General features: G+C 28.8%; 1 protein-coding gene across 3 annotated transcripts in view; it reads left to right on the top strand.

Moving 5' to 3' along the window:
* Positions 1-24731, top strand: part of LOC109598888 (homeotic protein ultrabithorax) — a 124975-nt gene that overhangs the window by 57522 nt on the left and 42722 nt on the right. The window contains exon 2 of one of the 3 annotated variants that reach the window (XM_020014791.2): positions 12069-12077. The exons of the other annotated variants lie outside the window; for them this stretch is intronic. Within the exon in view, the coding sequence (XP_019870350.1) occupies positions 12069-12077 (9 nt within the window). The remainder of the gene's footprint in view (positions 1-12068; positions 12078-24731) is intronic. 3 annotated transcript variants of the gene reach the window in all.

Genomic DNA, 24731 nt, shown 5'->3' with positions numbered 1-24731 from the left:
GAATTTTAAAATTAAACTATTTTAATTAAATACAGAGTTGATAATATTAAACAAGTACTACATTAAATTTTAAATTTAAGCTGTTTGAAGAAACCATAAAATTTTGAGTGCCCTTCTAATGTATGTTAGTTGGGTTTCAAGTAGGAACTATTCAATTAAGTATGGAGTATCCATTCTTAATCTTTCTGTTGGAATTTTTAACTGGAACTACTTAATAAAGTTCAGAGTGAATTCATCACGTACGACATTAAACTTTAAATTCAAATAGTTTAAGTAAACTATAAATTTTAGGGTACCACTTTTTAGTCCTTCTTTTGGGAGTTAATATTGAAACCATTTAATTTACTACAGACTTAATAACATGACAAAATTTACGTTAAACATTAAATTTAAATAATTTGAAATAATTACAAATTTTGAAGTACTTCTCTCCAGTCTTTCTTTTTAAATTTATATAAAAACTACAGGCTTAATAATATGATAAAATTTCATTAAATTTTAAATTTAAATAATTTGAAATAATTATAAATTTTGAAGTACTTTTCTCCAATCTTTTTTTTAAAAAAAAAAATATATTAAAACTACACTTAATAACATGACAAAATTTACGTTAAAATTTAAATTTAAATAATTTGAAATAATTATAAATTTTGAAGTACTTCTCTCCAGACTTTCTTTTTAAATTTATATAGTAACTATATAATTAAGTACAGATTATTTCTTTTTAATCCTTCTTTTGAAATTTATAATTGGATGTACTTAATTAATTAAACAAATCAAAATTTAACAAGTACCACATACAATTTAAAGAAACTATAAGTTTTAGAGTATCCCTTTTTAACTTTTCATTTAGAATTTTATATTAAAACTACAGATAATAATACTAAATAAGTTAAAATTTACATTAAATTTTAAATTGAAATGATTTGAAGAAATTATAAATTTTGGAGTACTTCTTTTGAATTTTATATATAATTAAGTACAAAGTACCACTTTCTAATAGTTCTTTTGGAATTTTCAATTGGAAATACTTAATTAAGTACAGAGTTAATAATACTAAACAAGTCAAAATTTATCATGTACAATATATTAAATTTTAAACGAACTGTAAATTTTAAAGTACCTCTTTTTAATCCCTCTTTTGAAATTTTATATTGAAATTATTTAATTAAGTACAGACTTAACAACATTAGACATCTCAAAATGTACATTAAACATTAAATTGAAGTGATTTAAACAAATGTTAAATTTTGGAGTACTTCTTTCCAACCTTTATTTTTGAATTTTAAATAGAAACTGTATAATTCATTTGGAGTATTCACCTGGAAGTATAATACTTAATTAAGACTTAATAATATTGAACAAGTCAAAATTTATCCAGTACTACTTTCAAACAATTTATACGAACTCTAAATTTTAGAATATACCTTTCTAATCACTTTTTTGGAATGTTAAATTGAATTAATTAAGTTTACATTCAAATTAAATTAAAATGACTTTAAGGAATGATAAATTTTGGGGTACTCCTTTCCAAACTCTCCTTTTTTCAGTTACAAATAGAAACTATATAATTAAGTACAGACCTTTTTAATCGTTCTTTTGAAATTTCAGATGGAAGTACTTAATTAAGTACGTATTTAATTATATTGAACAAGTCAAAATTTATCATGTACATCTATAAATTTTAGAGTATCCTTTTTTTGGAATTTTATATTGAAACATTAATGTACATTAAACATTAAATTGAAATGATTTGAAAGAACTATAAATTTTAGAGTACTACTTTCCAATCTTGTGAATTTTGAATAGAGACTATAAAATTAAGTACAGAGAAGGGTACTATTTTGAAAATTTCAAAAAAAAAGTGCTAAATTAAGTACAGACTTAATAAAAGTCAAATTTTATTATGTATTACATTAAACATTAAATATAAACAATTTAAAAGAACTATAAATTTTAGGGTACCAATTTTTAATCCCTCTTTTGGAATTTTATATTGAAACTATTTAATTAACTACAAAATTAAACAAGTCAAAATTTACATTAAAATTTAAATTGAAATAATTGGAAGGAGTTATAATTTTGGAGTACTTCTTTTCAATTTTAAGTAGAAACTATATAATTAATTACAGAGCCCTTCTTTTTAATAATTTATTTGGTATTTTCAAGTACTTAATTAAGAGTTAATAATATTGAACAATTGAAAATTTATCCAGTACTACCTTAAAGTTTAAATTGAACCAATTAGGAGGAACCGTAAATTTTGGAGTACCCTCTCTGGGTACCATTTAACTAAGAATACATTTAATTATATTAAATAATTCTAAATTTATAGGTTTTGGAGCATAACTCCGTTATCAATCTTTTGAAATATAAAATTGAATCAGCCCAGTTAAGTACAGAGTTAATAATATTAATCAAGCCAAAATTCACCACGCAGTGCATTAAACTTGCAAATTTAATTCAAATTTGCAACAATTAAATTATTCAGATCTCATCAAATATTTGCAGTTATGGCTTTTTTAATGCAATAACTGCAATCATCCACTTTGCCGTAATTTACTGCATCAACACCGAAATTTAATTGAAACCGTGCAGGCGCAAGTTATGGTGAGTTTGGTTAATTTAATGAGTTTTTGCCGGTGTCCATAACGAACTCCGGGTATTATACGGGTTTATTTGATAGTTATCAAATGTCAGACGGACAAAAATTGCCGGAATTATGGGCGGCACTTCAAAACTGGCGCTACAATAAGCTTTGTCGGTTATCCGGCTTTTTTTTGGATGCTCCGGTTATCGCCGATAGTTCATCAATTATTTTTTTAAAAAATTCACATAAATATAAACGGTGTGGGGGGATGCGTGGGTGACATTGAAGTAAGGCACCTTTTGAATGTGATCCGCGTGTAACCGTTTACTTTTGTTCTCGTATTCAAATGCGGTCTTTGTGGCATTTTCTGCCCGTTCTCTATTCCGCAACACACAAATATGGAACTCTAATAACGTTCGTTTTTTTTGTTATTTTCAGGTGAGTACCCCCGATAGTCAATAGTGGGCGTATTCAGAGTGGAGTGAGAGAGAAAGAGAGGGCACAATAGGTGAGCGTATTCCATAATAGAATTCAGAGCACATTCTCGATTTTCTTGAGCCGTCCAGACCGGGGCCGGTTAGCGAGGGGGCAGCCCGGGGGGGAGGGTTTGGACGGCCGAAGGTATGTGCATTTTGATTTTCTTCTGGCGCTGTCGTTCATCCGTCATCTTAATGGCCACTTGTTTTCTTACCGGGAATTATTGCGAGTGGGGTTTTTTGCTGAAAATCGCTGGCGTGATTTAATAATGATCGTGTTTAAAACGCGTTTTAGTATAAGAAATCCGCGCTGCACATGCGACTCTTAGTTGCGCTTATAAAAATTCCGAGTCGTTAATAATTTCCACCGTAAATGCCCGGCCGGTGGACGTATATCTTAGATTAGTGCCCGGATAATGCACAGTATGTGTAGCATAGGTGAAAAAAATCCACAGGATATTTTCAGCTTTTGTTGCAACTGTTGGCGAACATTTCTCACCGTTTGTTATACGGCCATTTGAATTCCAACTTTTGCCTATCTGATGTGTCGTTATTCCGCAAAAATGTGCATATTAATTCGTCTTCAAGAATCCCATTATCGCCCCCTTTTTTTTCAATTTTAAATCACCACTAAAACATTTTTTTCTGGTACAAGTTGTATTGCAACCACAGTTTTAATGAATTCAGTCGATGATATTTAAAGTAACGGTTGTATTTCTCTGCGAAAATGTCATTCGGATTTGTATCGCAGCAAAGGTTAATGCAATTAGCAAAACTCAAAGTTTATGACAACTTACCGTGCACTCCGATTCGATTTAATAACATTTATTTCATAATTTAAGTCGTGTTTACCTCCCGATAACAGCAGCATCCTGACGTGCACCGCTATTTTTTCAGGAATACGTTTAGCATTAAACATTTCTGTTCTATTGCTCTACTACTGATTAAGGAGATTGAGGTAAAGAATTGTTTTGAATATAAAGTAGTACATGCAATTGAAATCAGGTGGGTGTATTCGCATTTCATTAAAGAAAACACCACGGACTCCACCCAGAGATGGCATATCCGAGTGCGAGGGGATAACTAAGTGGAAAAAAGCCATTCGGGAAACCCTCACATATTAATATGGAGCAATAATGCAGATTGGTTGCTTGGGTAACCATGTCTGGGAATAAATTGTCTGACGCATTTGACTGAGCCACCATAAAAATTACTATAAGACGATCATGGTACTTGTTAGTTGTGATTAATTTTTTAATTATAACCTATGTGATTATGACCAGCGTACACATTCATGGGGATGTTTATTATTTTGTCATAATAAATCAACTCTAATCTAGTATAAGACAATTATAATTACAGTGTTCTGTAATAAAATCCTCCTTCATCAAAGGTAATAATATAAAATTTTATATATTAATGTTTTACTGCAGATTGTTACTTAAAAAATGACGTCTAGGCTGACAAATAAGATCTAATAATTAAAATATAAATATTCCTCTCTGAGTTGGCTTTAAAGTTTGATTTTGTAGTCCATTATATTTATAAAGATAATTTTAAAAAAACTTTTATCTTTAGTTAATTATTATTTTGTTATAAAAAATTAATTCAAATCAAGTATAAGGCACTTCCAATTACAGTGTTCTATAATTAAGTCTTTCTTTAAGAAAGGTAATTATATTAAAATTTATATATTAATGTGTCTTTGTAGATTATTTAAAAAATGACGTCCAAATTGACAAATCGTATCTAATAATTAAAATATAAATATTTTTTCCTTAGTTAGTCTTAAAGTTTGATTTTGTTGTCCATTATATTTATAAATATCATCTTAGTTTTTTTTATCTCTTGTTAATTATTATTTTGTCATATATTAAAGTTTATATATTAAAATATTTTTGTAAATTGTTATTTAAAAAATCACATCCAAATTGACAAATATGCTCTAATAATTAAAATATAAATATTCTTTCCTATGTTGGTTTTAAAGTTTGATTTTGTTGTCCATTATATTTATCCAAATAATTTTAAAAAACTTTTATCTTTAGTTAATTATTATTTTGTTATAAAAAATCAATTCAAATCAAGTATAAGACACTTCTAATTACAGTGTTCTGTAATTAAATCTTCCTTTAAGAAATGTAATAATATTAAAGTTTATATATTAATGTGTTTTTGTAGATTGTTGTTTAAAGAATAACATCCAAATTGACAAATAAGATCAGATAATTAATATAAAAATATTCTTTCCTAGATTCGTTTTAAAGTTTGATTTTGTTGTCCATTATATTTATAAAAATAATTTTAAAAAACTTTTATGTTTAGTTAATTATTATTTTATCATAATAAATTAATTCAAATCAAGTATAAGATACTTCTAATTACAGTCATTTGTAATTAAATCTTCCTTTAAGAAAGGTAATAATATTAAAGTTTATATATTAATGTGCTTTTGTAGATTGTTATTTAAAGAATAACATCCAAATTGACAAATAAGATCCAATAATTAATATATGAATATTCTTTCCTAGATTGATATATATATATATATATATATATATATATATATATAAATAATGTGTTTTTGTAGATTGTTATTAAAAATAATATTTATAAAAATCATCTTAAAATTTTGTTATCTTTTGAAATTTATTATTTTGTCATAAATCAATTCCAATTTAGTACAAGACAATTATAATTACAGTGTTCTGTAATAAAATCTTCCTTTAAGTAATAATGTAAAAATATCATAAATTCATGTTTTTCTGGAGATTTTTTGGCTTATCCATCCAATAAAACGATTTAAATTTTTATCTGTTGATGTTTTTTTATTTTGTTAATTAATTCTCAATTCTATGTATCTTTTTTAAGAAATATAATAATTAAGAACGAATATATAAATATTTTTCAGTAGATTGTCCTTTAAAAAATGGCCTCCAAATTAGTATAAAAGATTAGCCAGTAATTAAAATATGTAAGATATTTCCTGTGTGGTTTTACTGTCCATTAAATTTATAAAAATACCTGAAAAGATTTTTATGGACAATTATAGACTTTGTCTCCTTAAAAAATGTGTTGTAAATTAATTTTCCGTGTAACTGTAATCTCCAATTTCTCACCACATCCCTTTCCATTTAGTATAAAAAGTCCACCTATCTCCCCCAACACCACCGTGATGTAAATTCCACTATAATATATTCAGGCGGCGTATTCCAGATACTCCAATTTACTGCCATATTAAATTTTTCGCATACAGTCTCGAGATCGAATTTAAAAATATATATAATTGCCGTGACATTAAGATGTATCTGTGGACGTACTTAGAATATCAAGAGCGGGGTTGTACGACCGTAGCTGCGCCATGCGAAGACTTCCATGTGAAAGAGGCGATTAGCTGTGAGTGAGTCGTTGCTCACCTCGGATGCTGCGGAATCAAACAGTGTAATTAAAATAGAATATTGGGGAATTAATAATTAAAAATAGCTTCCGGTACTACATTTCAGCCGGGCCCGAGAGGCGAAGCCGTGAAACCCGTGCGGTTCCTCCTTTGAGCCAGCCCGAGTGTCACCGCACGGAACAGGTTTCAAACTCTCGGGTACTCCGGGGCCCGTTGCGCTACGACGCTTTTTGCATTCGTACTGCCCGCGGTGAATAAAGACGTTTCGCCGTGTCGGGGCCTGACCAATGTTACGTTCCCCGATGCGTGGTTTAAATCTTCGCGGATTCTCAAACCGAAACCAAAACGGACACCGGCCTGATTTACGACTCTCGGCGGTACCATGCGAAATGTACCGCATATCTAATGCGGGATTTTTTTCCACCATTCCGCTCCATCGGTGTAATTGTATTGACGACGACGGAGCTAGGTGCAAATAGCCGTGGGTCAGGTTACGCCCACGTCCTGTAAATGTTGGATTTATGACTGTATGGTAATTGATTTTAAAGATGACAATTAAATGTTAATTTCTGCTATGCATAACGAGCCATCGTAAATTATACACAATTAGCACGTACGCACCATTCAGAGGTATTAAATGCACATTAAAACGGATTTATATCCATAATCATACGTCTTTGCACGTTGGGCAAATGACAAACATTTTTGTCTTGTGGGTGGGTCTTGTTGTACATCTTCATGGGTGTTCAGCCAAGACGAATTATACGGAAATAATGCTTATCTAGCTTTATTACTACGTTTTGCCTAAGATTAATCTCTGAGCAAGCCTTCAATTAATGGAAGTACTCATCTCGTCCACTTCGATTGTTATTGGTGGACACATTCTCTTTTCCAATAAGGAATAAATCATGATCGTTTCTCGCAATGTCCGATACGTCTCGAAGTAAAATATTCAAAAAATGTGAAGGTGAGCCGTTTGCAGTATCCAGTGTGAAGATTAGTAATGGCATTGGCGTAAAACAAGTAGTAAATAAGACGGAGTGGAGAAGTCCATGTTTAATTACGGGCTAAAACGCGCATGAGAAACTGCACCGTTGTTAAGAACAATTTCAATTAATTTGCATCCGATCTGGTCGTTTTATTTTGCTCCGGTTCAAATTTAAAGTGCGCGAATAGTATGCGCACCTCATCCAGCGTCCGATACGCGTGGTATGCAAATACAAAATCACGGGCGTCCTAATCTAGATCTAGGAGCAAATACAGTCAAGTCTCGGCGGAACCACTCACGCCAGTGGCGCGTCCTTCCACCTTTCCAACTGATTTACCCTCCAACTTTACCCGTCTTAAAGGCGAATCAGATAGTTGAAATGATGACTGTGATGAAGGGAAGGTGGACTCATCACTTCAGTCTTTGTTCCACTTCTCACAGATTAATTTCTGTTCGTGGTGAGTGAGATGGGGAACGCCGCTGTTGCGCCTCCCCCAGTTCCCTTTCAAAAATTTACTCCTTGTTGATAACTCGCTTTTCTATCTAACTGCAGGAGAAAATGCAACCGTTTCGCCTGATTTATCGCCAGAATTCGCGAGTTTGAGGAGGCGGCGTTAGCCGGGGAAGCTCCGTAAAAATACGGCGACGTCAACTTTGCGAATTGCTTTATAGCAACAGGAACAAAACCGTCTTGAACAATCCTATTTATTTTTTGTCCCGGACTGGGAGCGTCTCCCAGACTCCTTTCGCCGTTATTGCAGAATATAAAACCGAAACTATTCAAACCAATCGCTGAATCCCTAAGAACTACAGTATTTCACGGGAGTTACAGCCTGAGTGCATTGCTTTATATCATTTCTGTGCTTAGATTTGTTTGGTCTGGATGTTTCTACGGCGTATCGGATAAAAAAATCAAGGGTACGAGTGACAGTAGATAGGGAGGGCAATAACTCAACATTAAGACAAGAAAAGGGCTCGGAGAGGGAAAAGAAAGTTTCGAATAAGAATATTTCTCTTGTTCAACTGCGCCGTCCCCATTTATCTCGGGTTATCTCTTCTTGGCACCGGGACGTATAGCCGCGAGGCCCCGACGCAAAGAAAGACAAAAGGATGTGACACTCCAATTTCCATTTTATATCGGAATTCTTCTGGCTCCCCAGACACTTTATCAGGCCGGGGGCGCGGGTGTTTAATTGCGCCCGCCCGATAAAGAAAACCACGGCCGCAAGAGAACAAACTCATCGGACGTCATCGATATCGGAACCGACGGGCTTCTCTCGCAGCATCCGAAATAGCCGGGACCGGGAAGGCGGTTCGTGGAGCCCGATAGAAATTATGTACGATGCATTGGGAGCAATATATCTTTGGCGGGACGTGCCAGACAGAGTAGACGGGGTATTATATAGGAAGGAAGGAACCTGAGGCCGGGCCCGAACGACACCCTCCCACCCGGTCTCTTGGGGCTCGTCCCCGAGAATGAGACACTTGCCGCAACGTAGTCCACCGTCTTAAATTGTCATCTGAAGAAAGAAACTTCATTAAAGGCCCCACCCACACACCTCATTTCGCTGCCGTCAGAACCGATAAATTACGAAATTAGGGGCGACGGCATTAGCCACCACATCCATTCCGGCCCGTAACAAACTTCTGACACTCTCTCTCTCATGTGGGACACTTAATGAGAATAAAATTATTAAACTCAACATCATTAATCTCCTCTTCCGTTTAACAACTCAAGGAAAACAATCCATAGCTAATTTAGTTGCTTTATTGCTGTTTTTATTTGTTATGTTTGCACAAAATCCTCTTCGTCCAACCGGCAACGTCTTTCCGATATTCGAAGATTTGTGGTGGCGTGACGAAGCAGTTCCTCGCATATGCATTTCTCCATTCACAGAGCCACAGACAGAACTTTGAAGCGTCCCCCCTCCCGCTCCACCCCGGCGGCGTTTCGACTCTTTAATTCAGGCCCCGACAGCCTCAAGATAAACGACCAACGACAACTTGAATCTCGTCACTTGACCCGGTCTGTCATTTGCCCTCAAATAATTCAATTAAATTCCTCAAGTTGAATAAATAGTTGATGATGGGGGTAGAAGGGAAAAAAGTACCGTGGTGCCCCATCATCAGATGTGGTGTCATCGGGATCGATCGAACACTGGTAGTAAGTAGTACCGTATTTTTACTCGGCCAAGCCAATTTCCCACAGTCGATAAGTAAGCGACTGCACTTATCGGTTAAGCTATCGGATTACTGGATCCAATTACGCGAGCCGCATAAGGTGAATGAAATCATGAAATGCCGTTCAGATCACAGATGGGAGATAGTCCTGTGCAACTCTTTGATATCTAATTAGCAGCCTCGCGTGCTTTTTTGCTCCCCAAGAGAACCGGCAGGAAAAACGTACCGGTACGACCGCTATTTCGGACCATCGGAATCGGCCGGCCTGACAATTAAACCGTGTGTCACACCCGCAAAAATCCCGCAAAAATCTCACCCCAGTGCTTAAACATAATTATGAAATTAATTAAGTTTTATTGTTAGTTTTTGTGCGGCGTGTTTTCGGGTTTTACGTTTATAATGGGGTAGTAATGTGTCAGGATCATAGCCGGAGTATTCATTGCGCCGTTTTGGGATTGCGCTAATCTGACGGAATTACACGGGCCGTAATTTGAACGGGCCCCAGGCTAAGCTCCTCTTAATTCAAGCTATTGTCTAGAAATAAGCGCGTTTTCGGTCCAAAAGCCGCATCGGCCTTTTCATCATTTTACAACACTATACTGTCACCAACTATAATCATAGACAATTGGTGAGGCGCACCAACTTAACTCACGAATATCCCGCATAAATTCGGTTTGTTATTAAACCCCGGACGGGTTTTAAGGGGTTTTTTGTCGCATTAATGGAGGAGCTTGTAAGTGTTAATGTTTGATTACTTCAATCTATTTAATTTTGCAACGTTACATGCTGCCCCAAGTTGTTGATTGTTATTATATTAAATTAACAAACATGTTATATCTAGTAATGCGTTTGTAACACGAACATTAAATATAAATTATCGGTGCTATATTTTTCGTTTAGTGCTAAACACATATTTCACATTAATTTTATCACGGTGCATTACTGAACGCGTACATATGTAATTAAATTCGAATTAAATGTAAAGTAACGTTAATTAAAATTTATTGCCGTTTCAAAATTTGGCTTTTTTGAAGAAGTGTGGAAGGAAGCAATTTGGTTTTTGATTGTCCATTACTTACTTAAAAAGGAGGCGAGTTAATTGGGGAGGCTCAACTTTTTGCTTTTGACTTGCTCAAGTGTATAATCTTTAGTTTAAAGAGTCGATGTAAATGGCCAATGGCCTTGTAATTATTTTCTTTGCAAGTGATTAACTCGTTAGTTGATTTATATTTGCGGCAGACTTATTTATGGCCGAGCGGATCTGACATGTTGCATGCATGTAGGCAGAGAGGCATGTTTTCTCTGTTGCATGTTAATTTCAAATAGAATTTTAAAAGTCCTCTCCACCTTCATCAACGGCTAAATTTCTATTAAGCGGTCTGGGCAATTTTTAATTTAAGTTAAGTTTGCCTTCAATGGGGAAACAATTATAACCCTAATTCTTTTCAACTTCCTCTAATTTCCCTCCGGGGCACTCCGTAAATCTTCGGCGAGTTATTTCAAAATGTACGTACGTTGCGGCTCTTAAGATGCATTTTCATGTTTTGTCTACGGTCCGACCGGGTGGGTATATTTGTATCGCACTATAAATAACGAGGGAAGCTGAGGTTCGTACGTGACATTATGATCAAATGCGTCGCTGCTCAATGCTCGTGATCATCGGAGTATCGTTTGTTACTTCACATGTCTAACTAAATAATACATTTCGGAACTGCGTAAATCTCCATCAAACTGAAACCATTTCAGGGATTGATTGGACCAAGATTTGGAACGTACATCAACCTTCCAGACGGCACAGATGGTTCTACAATAAGTTGGCAATTTCCTTTAATTATGAAATTAAGTCTTCTTAAGGCATCACTCAGTGTAACATAAATATCTGGAGTTTTATTTAATGTATGCAAGCAACAGGTTTAAAATGATTGGAGGGCCACTTTTTCAGTTGTGTGACGCAACGTTTCAGCTCCCGTTTCTTGGGGGCACTGTTTTTTTTTCTTGAATAGATCTTGATACGCCTCAGAAATAATGCGCTGCCTACTCCATGTAATTAAGTAATAACGAATTTCAACCAATTTTATCATCAACAAGTAAGTAACTGTAAAAATGTCCGGCCATACTTAAAAAGAAGTGTAGAAAACTAGTTGAAGTGACAGGCTGTTGTAAAATAGTCCCTATTTATTTGTTGCACATTGTTTTACAATGCTTTTGCTGATTTTCGATAGCATAAATAAGTCACTGACGTATGACTGCCATAAATAAATACAAACGTAATTTTTATGTGATTTAATTGACACAGATTCTGGACGAAGGTTGTAAAAACTTTCTAACGTTTTAGACCTTTTTTTTTGTTGAATTTATATTATTTAAGTTAGTTTAAGTTAGTTTTGTATTATTTATTTTTTTATTTTTTAAATGGTTTTCTCTTTTCTTTTTCAGATTTGAGAGGTGAGGTGATGCCCAGACCAGATATACATATTGAATAAATAGGTCTAGTATGCAAAATTTCTGTTTTCTATCCTAACCAAATTTACTTACTTTCGGACTACCTAATCTAAATTGTACATAATTGGTTATTGACTAAATTTAGTTTCGGCATCAACTAAAACGGCATCCATCACTATTAATTTATTTATTAATTATTTATTCCTTTATTATTATTCTTTCGTAGTGTATAGAACTGAAAGGTAAGTACTCATTAGTCTCATCGCCTCATTTTCCAACCCTCATAAAGGCGGCAAAAAATGTATTTCAGTTTTAATTGGCCCGATAAGTAATTAAGGGCCGCGTTAGACGATGGGATCCTGTTGTATTAATGTGTTGGGCACATAAATAAATTGCGAAAATATGCACATATTTATCAGAGAGGCACTCGAGAGAAAATTTATAAGTGTAAACATCGTAAATGTTAATTTTACGGCCCACAAAACGCGCCATAAAATTGACATGTTAACGTATCCGCCGCGGTGTCGCAGCCCAAACGGGGACGATCTTGGTGAATTGATAAAAAAACAGGATCACGGTTAGTAAATTCGGGTATTCCGGGTGGCAAATCGCATATTAACTGCATATAAAAATCCGGACGAAATGAAGTGTAAACGGGCGCCCGGTCTCGGGTAAAGGTGAAATGGCCGACGGTAAAAGCCCAAACGGCGCACGGGGACCGGTTACGGCTCCGCCGAGAGCATTGGATCTAGTAGGCGCATGTTCTCCACTGCCGGCAAATGTGTGCCCGTCTGAAACCATGGCCGACTGCGGCCGCAACGGACGGCTATGGAGAGAGCTCCGGCCATACGCGGCTACCACCATTCAAAAATCTTTATTACTGTTATTACCGTTGCCACTTGCTTAAGTGTTCTGTGAGTTATGCATAATTCGATGCTCATTTGTGTTCGCTTTATGATGCACTTTGTTTTAATTTAATCAAACTGTAAATAATCGCGGAACATGATCCAAAATTTTTCAATTAGGCGGAGCAATTTTTTACTTTTTTATTCCTATATTGAGTTTTCGGTTTCTCACTCTACAGAAAAAAGGGTTTAGGAAAATATATGAAATAATTTAATTATTTTATCTTTATTTAACAAATAATTTTTTATAAATTATTACAATTTTATTATAGAAGATTAAATCTTTAAACAGAACATGTGAATATTTAATATAATAACTAAACTTATTTGAAAAATTATCAAAATTTATAGAAAATAATTTTATAATAATTCCACATTTAATAAAATATTGGTACATAATAACTATTTCTTAAACTATTTAAAAATTAAATAAATAAATATAATTATAATTATATATTCTATATATTTAAATATAATTAAATAATCTTAAAAAACATTTATTATTATTATTATTCAAAATAAAACTTAATTAACTTAATAATTTAACAATAATTTAACTACAAATAAATGATTACTAAAGATTTGTTTAATTATAAAAAGGATTAGACAAAGTATAAATAAAATTCAAATAATAATTTATATTTTTAAATTGCTCTTAAAATATTTTTAAAATATTCTAAATTATAAATTATTTAAATTTTAGATTAAAAATATTAGAGTAAATGACTACCGTATTGTTTTAAAAAATTATATCAAAACAATTAAATTTTAAATAATTAAACACAATTTTAAACAAAATTAAAATAATTTATTATTCCGTAGAAATTTAATATACGATAATGTGATTTTTAAAATACTTTTAATTGAAAAATGTTACTTTATTACTTATCAAATTTTAATACAAAAATGTGAAAATTAAAGTTTTTTTAGAAACGGAAAATAATAAATAAAATATTACTTTTTATATAAATAGGATTAAAAGCAATTTATTTAATTAAAAAAATAAATAAAAACAAATATTTTTCATATTAATTTAATTAAAAAATATTTTTTACAAACACAATTTAAAAAAAACTATATCAGTTTTTTTAAGTAACTAATTCTATAAAAACAACTTTTTATGTCAGCTTTTGTTTAAAAAAATTAATTGAAAATTACTTTTGAACACAAAAAATATTTTACTAATATTTATAGAAAAAATTTAAACCTCAAAAATGTGAATATAATCAATATATTAAAAGTATAAAACTAAAAAATGAAAAAAATTATTTTATTTCAGATAAATAATTAAGTAACTAACTCTATAAAAACAACTTTTTATGTCAGCTTTTGTTTAAAATAATAAAGAAATTAATTGAAAATTATTTTTGAACACAAAAAATATTTTACTAATATTTATAGAAATAATTTAAACCCTAAAAATATGAATATAATCAATATATTAATTAAAAGTATAAAATTAAAAAACAAAATAAATTATTTTATTTCAGATAAATAATAACACAAAAAATATTTTACTAATATTTATAGAAATAATTTAAACCCTAAAAATATGAATATAATCAATATATTAATTAAAAGTATAAAATTAAAAAATAAAATAAATTATTTTATTTCAGATAAATAATTCGTTTTGTGTTTTTCAAAGCTTTTTTAGCTAAATTTTTTATGAACACAAAACAAAAAATCTATTTTTTTTAAGTAAATAATTCTATAAAAAGTATAAACGATTTTTGAACAAGACAATTTGTTTAAAATAAACAAAAATAATTAAATGTGTTACTTTTAAATAAAATTTTTATTACTTAATATGTCAAATTGGATTTGAAGACAAAAAGTATTTAAAAATAAAATCAAATAAAAAATTTTCAAAGCTTTTTTAGTTAAATTATACATTTAAAATATTTTTTTTTTAAGAAAATAATTGTATAAAATGTATAAACAATTTTTTGACAAGACAATTTGTTTTAATTAAGCAAAAATAATTAAATGTGTTAATTATTTATTAATTAATAAGTCAAAATTAGATTTGAAGTCAAAAAATGTTTGAAAAATAAAATCAAATAAAATATTTTCAAAGTTTAAAGATTAAAACTAATTTTTTTATGAACACAAAACAAAAATATATTTTTTTAAGAAGATAATTTTATAAAATGTATAAAAAAAATTTAACAATTTGTTAAAAATAAACAAAAATAATTGAATGTGTTTATTTTTACTAAAATTCAAGTCAAAAGTGGCTTTGAAGACAACAAATAATTTTCTTATTTTTATAGAAATAATTTTAGAATAATTTATTTAATTATAATAATTTAATAACTTCAAAAATGTAAATAATATTCTCTATTAAAAATTAAATATTAGAATGAAAATAATTTTATAAAATACTACATTTTAAAAAAGTATATAAACAATTCCTTATGACAAAACAATTCATAAATAATAAGTATAATTAAAAGTATTAATATTTTAATTAAATTTTAATTATTTAATAAGTCAAAATTGGATTTATAAACGAACAAACATTGTATTAATTTTTACGGAAACAATTTAAATCCAAAAATGTGAATATAATTAATATTTTTAAAACATAAAATTAAATAAATATATTTATGTATTTATACTTAATTTTAATATTTAAAACTTCTTCCATTATATCAAATGCAAAAAATTACTAAAATTGCAATAAAACCTTGTTAGTAATATTTTTATTGCATCAAGCAATCAGGAGAATGTAATTTAATATGAAAAAATTACAACTGAATTGGTTATTGATTTCCACTAAATAAAATTGACGTTTCAATAAATATGATTTAATGAATTTATATGATAATACGGAAGCAAAAAACAATACATTAAATAATATTTTTATAATTCATGAAAAAAACCCCATAAAACAGTGGAAACATTTTTTCCTACGATTGAACATTGGGTAAATAAATATTTTTATATCAATTAATTTTATTGTAACATCCGCGTTGAATTGTTCAATACTTGTACCAAACAAAAAAAAAAAATTTAAATTACCTTCGTTGTCAAGTATTAAATTTCATGTAGCAGATGATAAAAATTAACATATTTACATAACACATTATCACATTAACATAATCATGTAACAAAACGACAAACAACCATTATTTTTTTTCTCAACAAGCACTACACCCACTTCAAGACACTCAAACGCCAAAACTGCTACAGAAACGAAAATAAAAACTCGAGAAAAAATCACATAACGGCAAACTTTCCAATTTCCAACCCTAACAAACTTTCTAGTCTACCTAAAAAACTCCAATATAATAAAGAGAGCTATAAAAAAGGGATTTGCAACTTTCTATTTTTTATTGCCCTTCGTAAAAAAAAACAAGTGTAATACCTGACGGTCGTAAAAATCAATAGGACACTAAAATTATAAAACGTTGAATTAACTCATTATTGTCCTTTTTGTGGGTTTTTTTTTTCCGGCACAAAATTGGGTCAGTCGCTTTCCAATTTACGGCCCTTAAAAAACAGCAAGCGAATAACTGTAGTTACCTGCACGCATAAAAAAATTTTAGTTCAGAGTACCGAGAAATCGGTGCGGTACAGTTTCGGTTCTGTCTCGTGTGGCTAAAAACGGAGATAGACAAAGACGTGGTCGGTTTTAGAGATTGCATCTAACCCGTGAACTTTATACATGCAAATATACCACTTGTAACGCGGGTAAGATAAACTGTGATATATGTGCACGGCGTCACATAACCTATTATGACAAGTCTATTCTAAATTGTCGGGAAATGTGTCGCGGGTGACGATAAACAATGGCTAATCGTTGTGGAAATTATGGACGAAACTGAGGCGGTTTTTCCGTCGAATTTCTGCGTTTGATTTATGTTTAATCGGCGATTTTCGGGACGACAAGTAATTGGCAAAGTAGGCTGTGCCGAGGAAAAATGACAAGTAAAGTTGGCACGACTTGCATGTATAAATTAGGGGGGTATTTACTGAAATTTACTCCTGATAATATTAATGCGGCACATAATTCGAAATGCATCGCACCACACACCATTTTTCCTCGGTACTTTTCAATTGAAAGCAAAAGCGACGGCCGCAGTGCGGTCCCCGGCCATTGAGCGAGGTCGCGTCGGCGGCGTTTCGTCCCGTTTTTGCGGCGGACAAACGTCGAGTGCACCACCCCAACGTCACTGTTTCACTGCACGGTGCAATCGGACGCACGTGGACACTGGAATTTCGACGTTTTCGTGCGGAATTCGTTGGATTTTTTCGCCTTGGACACGGTGAAGAGGGAGCTGGACGGCCGAGAATTCAACATGGCTGCCGCGCACGCAACGCACGGTCGCGAGCATGCGGTGAGTTTGAGCGGGGATGGCGGCTCACATGCGCGCAACGCGTACATTTGGGCTCTTGATTTAAATTTGTTTACAGAGCGATCGTTCACTTCTTTCGGTTGCTTTAATTTCACTTTTTTCTAATTAGATTCCAGACAGAAATCTTCACAGTATCTTCACCAAATTCATCTAAGTTCACTCATTTTATCATATTAAGTGATTAATAATTGTTACATTCACAATTCATTTTTAAATAATTTGTATGTTCACAACTTTATTTTATATTAAATTAATATTCTCAAATTACTATATTTGATTTCAGACATTTAAGGAGTTCTGAAAAAATTCAATTTAATTTATTAAATTAGTGATATTAATTATAATTTTTTTATTTACTCTATTGTTTATAAGTTTGTATAATTATTAACATATTTTTTCAACATACAATTTATAATTCACGAAATTAGATTTTAGACAGTTTTGAAAGAAATTTCACCAATTCTGAATGTATAAATTAAATTTATTAAATATTAACAATAATTATTTATTATTTATAATAATCTTATTGTTCATAATTTTGTGTAATTATTAAATTACTTCTTACGATCTAATATTTATAACTTTCGAAATTAGATTTTAGACAGTTAATAAAATAATGTTATCACCAACTCTGAATTCATTCAATTTAATTTATTAAATAATTTATAATAAAACTAACTAAACTTTTTTGTTGATTTTATTATTTATTTTGTGTAATTATTATTATGTATTATTCTCAAATTAAAACTTATAATTTTTGAAATTAGATCTTAAACAGATGAAAAAAGAAACGTTTTCATAAACTCTCAATTCATTCAGTCTAATTTATTGAATATTCATATTAATAATAGCTTTTTTAATAATTTTATTAACCAAAATTTTCTGTAATTTTTAAATTGCTTTTTCTATATTATTAGTTATAATTTTAAAACATCTTCAGCAACTCTGAATTCATTAAATTTAATTTATTAAACGATAATATTAATAATTAAACTTTATCGATAATTTTATTATTTATAATTTTACGTAATTATTAAAATACTTGTCTCAAATTAAGATTTATTATTTTTGAAATTAGTTTTTAGACAGTTGAGATAGAACTATTGTCATAAACTCTCAATTTATTTAGTCTAATTTACTGAAAAATAATATTATTAATAACTCTTTTAATAATTCTATTCTCTACAATTTTCTATACTTTTTTAAATTACTTTTTTCACATTATTATTTATAACCTTGAAAAATTAGATTTTAGACAGCTAAGAAAAGAATATTTTCAGCAATTCTGAATTCATTAAATTTAATTTATTAAACGATAATATTAATAATTAAACTTTATCGATAATTTTATTATTTATAATTTTACGTAATTATTAAAATACTTATCTCAACGTAAGATTTATTATTTTTGAAATTAGATTTTAGACAGCTGAGAAAGAACTATTGTCATAAACTCCCAATTTATTCAGTCTAATTTATTGAATAATAATATTATTAATAACTCTTTTAATAATTTTATTTTCTACAATTTTCTATATTTTTTAAATTACTTTTTTCGCATTATTATTTATAACCTTGGAAAATAGGATTTTAGACAACTAAGAAAAGAATATTTTCAGCAACTCTGAATTCAATAAAATTTAATTTATTAAACGATAATATTAATAATTAAACTTTATCAATAATTTTATTATTTTTAAGTTTAAGTAATTATTAAAATACTTATCTCAACTTAAGGTTTATTATTTTTGAAATTAGATTTTAGACTGTTGAGAAATAACTATTGTCATAAACTCTCAATTCACTCAGTCTAATTTATTGAATAATAATATTATTAATAACTTTTTTAATAATTGTATCGTCTACAATTTTCTCTAATTTTTAAATTACTTTTTTCATATTATTATTTATAATTTTCGAAATTAGATTTTAGACAGTTAAGAAAAGAATATTTTCAACAATTCTGAATTCATTAAATTTAATTTATTAAACGATAATATTAATAATTAAACTTTATTGATAATTTTATTGTTTATAATTTTAAGTAATTATTAAAATACTTATATTAACTTAAGATTTATTATTTTTGAAATTAGATTCTAGACAGTTGATAAAGAACTATTGTCATAAACTCTCAATTCACTAATTTATTGAATAATAATATTATTAATAACCTTTTTAATAATTGAATCATCTACAATTTTCTCTAATTTTTAAATTACTCTTTTCGTATTATTATTTATAATTTTGGAAATTAGATTTTAAACAGCCAAGAAAAGAATATTTTCAGCAACTCTGAATTCATTAAATTTAATTTATTAAACGATAATATTAATAATTAAACTTTATCGACAATTTTATTATTTATAATTTTAAGTAATTATTAAAATACTTATCTCAAATTAAGATTTATTATTTTTGAAATTAGATTTTAGACAGTAGAGAAAGAACTATTGTCATAAACTCTCAATTCATTCAGTCTAATTTATTGAATAATAATAACTTTTTAACTTTTTTAATAATTTTAATCTCTACAATTTTCTGTAATTTATAATTTACTTTTTCCACATTATTTATAATTTTGGAAATTAGATTTTAGACAGCTAAGAAAAGAAAATTTTCGGCAACTCTGAATTCACTAAATTTAATTTATTAAACTAATTAATTAATTAATTAATAATTAAACTTTATCGATAATTTTATTATTTATAATTTTAAGTAATTATTAAAATACTTCTCTAAAATTAAGATTTATTATTTTTAAAATTAGATTTTAGACATTTGAGACAAAAAGATATTCATTCATAAACTCTCAAAATTTATTCCAACTAACTTATTGAATAATAATATTATTAATAACTGTTTTAGTAATTTTATTATTCACAATTTTCAGTAATTTTTCAATTACTTTTTTCATATTATTATTTATAATTTTCGAAATTTTGACAGTTTTGTTGTTGTTTCCATCAAATTTGAATTCACTCAATTTAATTTATTAAATAATAATATTATTAACTCAACTTTTTTGATAATTTTATAATTCACAATTTTTTGTAAAATTATTAAATTACGTTTTTAAATTATTATGTATAATTTCTATATTAAAAATGTTGTTTAATTGATACAATATTTGATTAAAAAAATAATAATATTGTCATTTAAGAATTTTATTTACGTTCGTGTTATCTATCTTGAACAAACTGAAATATTTCGCTTTTTGTCGGCGCTAAGGGAATAAATCGCTCCGTCTGAAGTATGCCGTGTATGGTGTCATTTCGTGAATAACTAATGTGTACATGCAAGATGATATTATCTCTATATTGCCGGTGCTGGAGTTTAGAAGAGGTCGGCGCATCATTTGCATTTACATAATATTTTACTTACACATCAGCTCGATTTCAAAATAAATCTCGACTTGAGGATTTTTCGTTGTTTGGTCGGGCGCCACGTTTGCGGGACGGCTAGTACAAGACATTCCGGATCTGGAAGGGTCTCCCGGTTTGTAATAGCCGCGGCCATGGGTAGACGTAACACCCCGTGATACTTTGGATTCAGTCTCGATATAAAATTCGATAAAAATGCTTGTTAGTGGCGGCCGCAACGGTCGGGAGGTATGCGGAAACGGCATGCAAAACGGGCCGGAGAGAATTCTAGTCATTTCGGCGTGATTTCCGAAAAATTAACGGCGTCGTCACATGTGGCTTTCAAAGGTTTAGTAAACACCATTTTTTTATCGAACGTGAACATTTTTATACAAACAAATTTCAGAATTCCAAGTTATTTATTTATATTTAAATATATTAATTGTAGCAAATTTAGTTTGATATATTTTTTCTACATGTATGTAAATGGGTCAGTTTTCTAATATTCTAATAATTATAATTGGCTCTTGCCAATTATAATAAATTGTTATGTCATTTTTGTAAAATAAAAAAATAATATTTAATATTTTAAATTGTTTTCCATTATAAAATTTATTAAAAACTAATATTTGAAATATATATAATAATTATTAGAAAAATTTACTTGAATTATCGTAAAAAAAATTAAGAAAAAGATTAACATAATTTTTAATATTATTTAATAATTTATTATAAATTGAAAATTGGATTTGCCTATATTTTTCATTATAAAAATGAACAATAAAAATAAAAAACAAATTTTAGAAACACGATAAAGACATTTACTGTAAAATTAACTTGAATTATCTGTATAAAAAAAATTATAAAATAACATATCATTTTTATTGTAGAAATGAAAACTTTAAAATATAATATAAAATAAAAAATAATTAATAATTTATTATAAAGCAATAGTTTAAAAGTCAGATTAGCCTTTCTAAAATAAAAAAAAAAATTATTAAAAATAGATATTAAAGACATAATAAAAACATTAGAACATTTTTTATAAAAATTTACTTGAAAGTTACATTTTTCTTTCTAAAATATATTTTTAATTATAAAAATTATTAAAAATAGATATTAGAGACATAATAAAAATATTGAGTACATTTTTTATAAAAATTTATTTGTATTATTTGTAAAAAAAATTAATAAAAAGATTTATATCATTTTTTTTTTGTTGGAAAAGAAAATTTTTTAAATAAAAAATATTTAATATTTTACTACTTTTTAAAGCAATAATTTGAAAGTTAAATTTGCCTTTCCAAAATATATTTTTCATTATGTAAATTATTATATTATTAGAATATATATATTAGAATCACAATTTTTTAAAAAAATACATAAGTTATCTGTATAAAAAATTATTAAAAAAATTCATATCCTTTGTTTTGGTAAAAATAAAAACTTTTTAAATTAAAAATATTTAATATTTTATTACTTTTTAAATTAATAATTTGAGAGTTAAATTAGCCTTTCTAAAATATATTTTTCATAATAAAAATTATTAAAAATAGGTATTTTTAACATAATAAAAACATTTAAAACAATTTTTATATGAAAATATCTGTATAAAAAATTAATAAAAAGATTTATATCATTTTTTTTATAAAAGATAGAATTAACTAATTAAAAGTTTCTGAAATTAAATATTTTTTTACATCTCATCAATTAAATAATATTTTTAAAGTAATTTCGTATTAAAAAGTATTTTTAAAAATATTCGTTGTAAAAATTATTACAGTTTAATTTTACAATTTTAATTAAATCTAAATATCTGTATTAAATAAAAAAAATATATATTATATATAATAAAATAATAATTTATTACTAATTCAACAATAATTTAAAATACTTTCTAATGTGTTCTAATTTATATTAAAATTGTGTGTTTTTTATAATTAATATGAAAATAACAATTTTCTTTCATTTCATTTTTTTTATTTGTATAGCAATAATTTAGAATATAGATTAATTTATAATATATTATTAAAGCTTATTTAATTTAGAAAAATGTCTCTGAAATTTTACATTATAAATTTTAAAAAAATTACCGTATAAGATGAAGTAAAAACTATTTTTATATATAAAATAAATTATAGTTATTCAGTAATTAATTAAGTAATATTTTTATAGGAGTGTCTCATTTCAACAAAATAATTTTTAACGTCTTATTTTTTATAGTGACTGTAAATGTCATAAAACTGTCATAATAATGATTTTGAAAATTTATAAGTATATTTTATAATTTATTTCTTTTTATATCAATAATTTAAATCTTTACTTAAAACGTATTTTACGTTAAAAAAATATATATAAATATGTATGAGGTTGATATTTTATATTAATTTTTAAATTTAAATACGTTTTTATATTATTTTCTTTCAATAAAATAATATGTGCAATTTAAAAAAAAATCAAAATTTACCTATTTTTCCATTTTCAAATATGATAAATAATGAAGTGATATATTTACACGATTTCATACAGTTAAAATAAATAAACAAATAAATAAATGTATCAAGTACAAATATTTGCTGTAGATTTAATAAAATATTGATGTAAACGGTGTCAGAAAACGAATTGTTTTCTTTGGACGCCGCATCGAAAATACGTCCTTATCTTTAATTGTACATATTTGAAATTCATATTTCCTGCTTAAATATTTGCAGTTTTCCGCGCGCCCAATTCGTTATCTCTCGCCACCCACGCGAGCGAAAAAAAATTCTTTATCGCCCTCTAAACCTCTCAGACCGGCATGTTTTTATAATTTGTTGTTTACATTTTTTATCGTTTTTCCTCCCAAGTCGTTCTGTGCGTTTTTTTTTCCCGCCGCCGTACCGGCAAACGGGAGGGTTTGTTTTATTCCCATTGAACGCGCCGGCCGGTATTGATTTAGTTGGGAAAAAATAAGTCCATGCGCGAGTGCAAAATCGAGCATTCCTCCCCGATAGTTGCATAAAACAACACCCATTATATTGTAACCGTTTTCAACCACTTCCGGGCCCGATTCGGACCAGGAAACCCTCACTTAACTACCTCTTGTGCACCCTTTAATGTATCTACCAGTTAATTTTGTAATTTTATGAGTAAATAATGAGTCGTTTCGAGTGAAGTCAAAACAGTACCATAAAGCAAAGAGTTTGGTTGATTTTTCTGTTGGCTCACCCGGTGGTAAATCTTGAAAACATAGCCACAAATCAGCCTGGAATTGCATCTAACGTTATTATATAAAAACGTATTAATATTTATGAACGGATTGACCTAAAATGTTATGTTTGAAAAATGGCAAACATTTCATTAAATCCACGAAATAAATAATGCATTAGGAACTAGTACTAGCTGTCCTAGGCCACAGGAGCGGAGACATAGACGCATACATTTGTTTGGAAAAAGGGGACGACCACATACACTGAAAGACATAACTAATGCGCACTTATACGGTGGATCGCCATTACTTTTATTTGTTCATCATGCAACATGCATTTTCCCTCCTCAATCGCATTAACTCGGTGCGTAAATAGAGACATAAATATTTCATACGTGCACAAGCTCCGATCATTTACTCAATGGGGGCTTTAAAATTGCCCACTGATGGCTTCACGACTTTCCACTTTTACATTGTCAATGAAAATCCAATAAATCATCACAAATTCGGTCCTCCTCGTTACACCTCTTCTCCTTTTAATTTTGTTATGGCGGAGCAAAACGTCTGTGGCGACGCTCAACAATTTTTATGTATCTAGAACCGGTTAATTACATCGAAAATTGCTCTTTTTTACGGAATATTCCGTAACGGTACCACCTAATAATTGTGGGGCATTCCTGAAGTGGCCTTAAAATGGCGGCCACAAAAAAGCTGAACAATGGTCGACTTATTAAATAATAAAATAAACCAACAAAGAGCTAGAAAGTTCATTAAGTTGTAATACTTCGCATTTAAAAATCGTGTTAAAGACGTTAGTTATTGATACAGAACGTAATAAG

Source organism: Aethina tumida, chromosome 3 (assembly GCF_024364675.1).
Source record: "Aethina tumida isolate Nest 87 chromosome 3, icAetTumi1.1, whole genome shotgun sequence".
Taxonomy (NCBI): domain Eukaryota; kingdom Metazoa; phylum Arthropoda; class Insecta; order Coleoptera; family Nitidulidae; genus Aethina; species Aethina tumida.
This window is presented reverse-complemented; position numbering and strand designations above follow the sequence as displayed.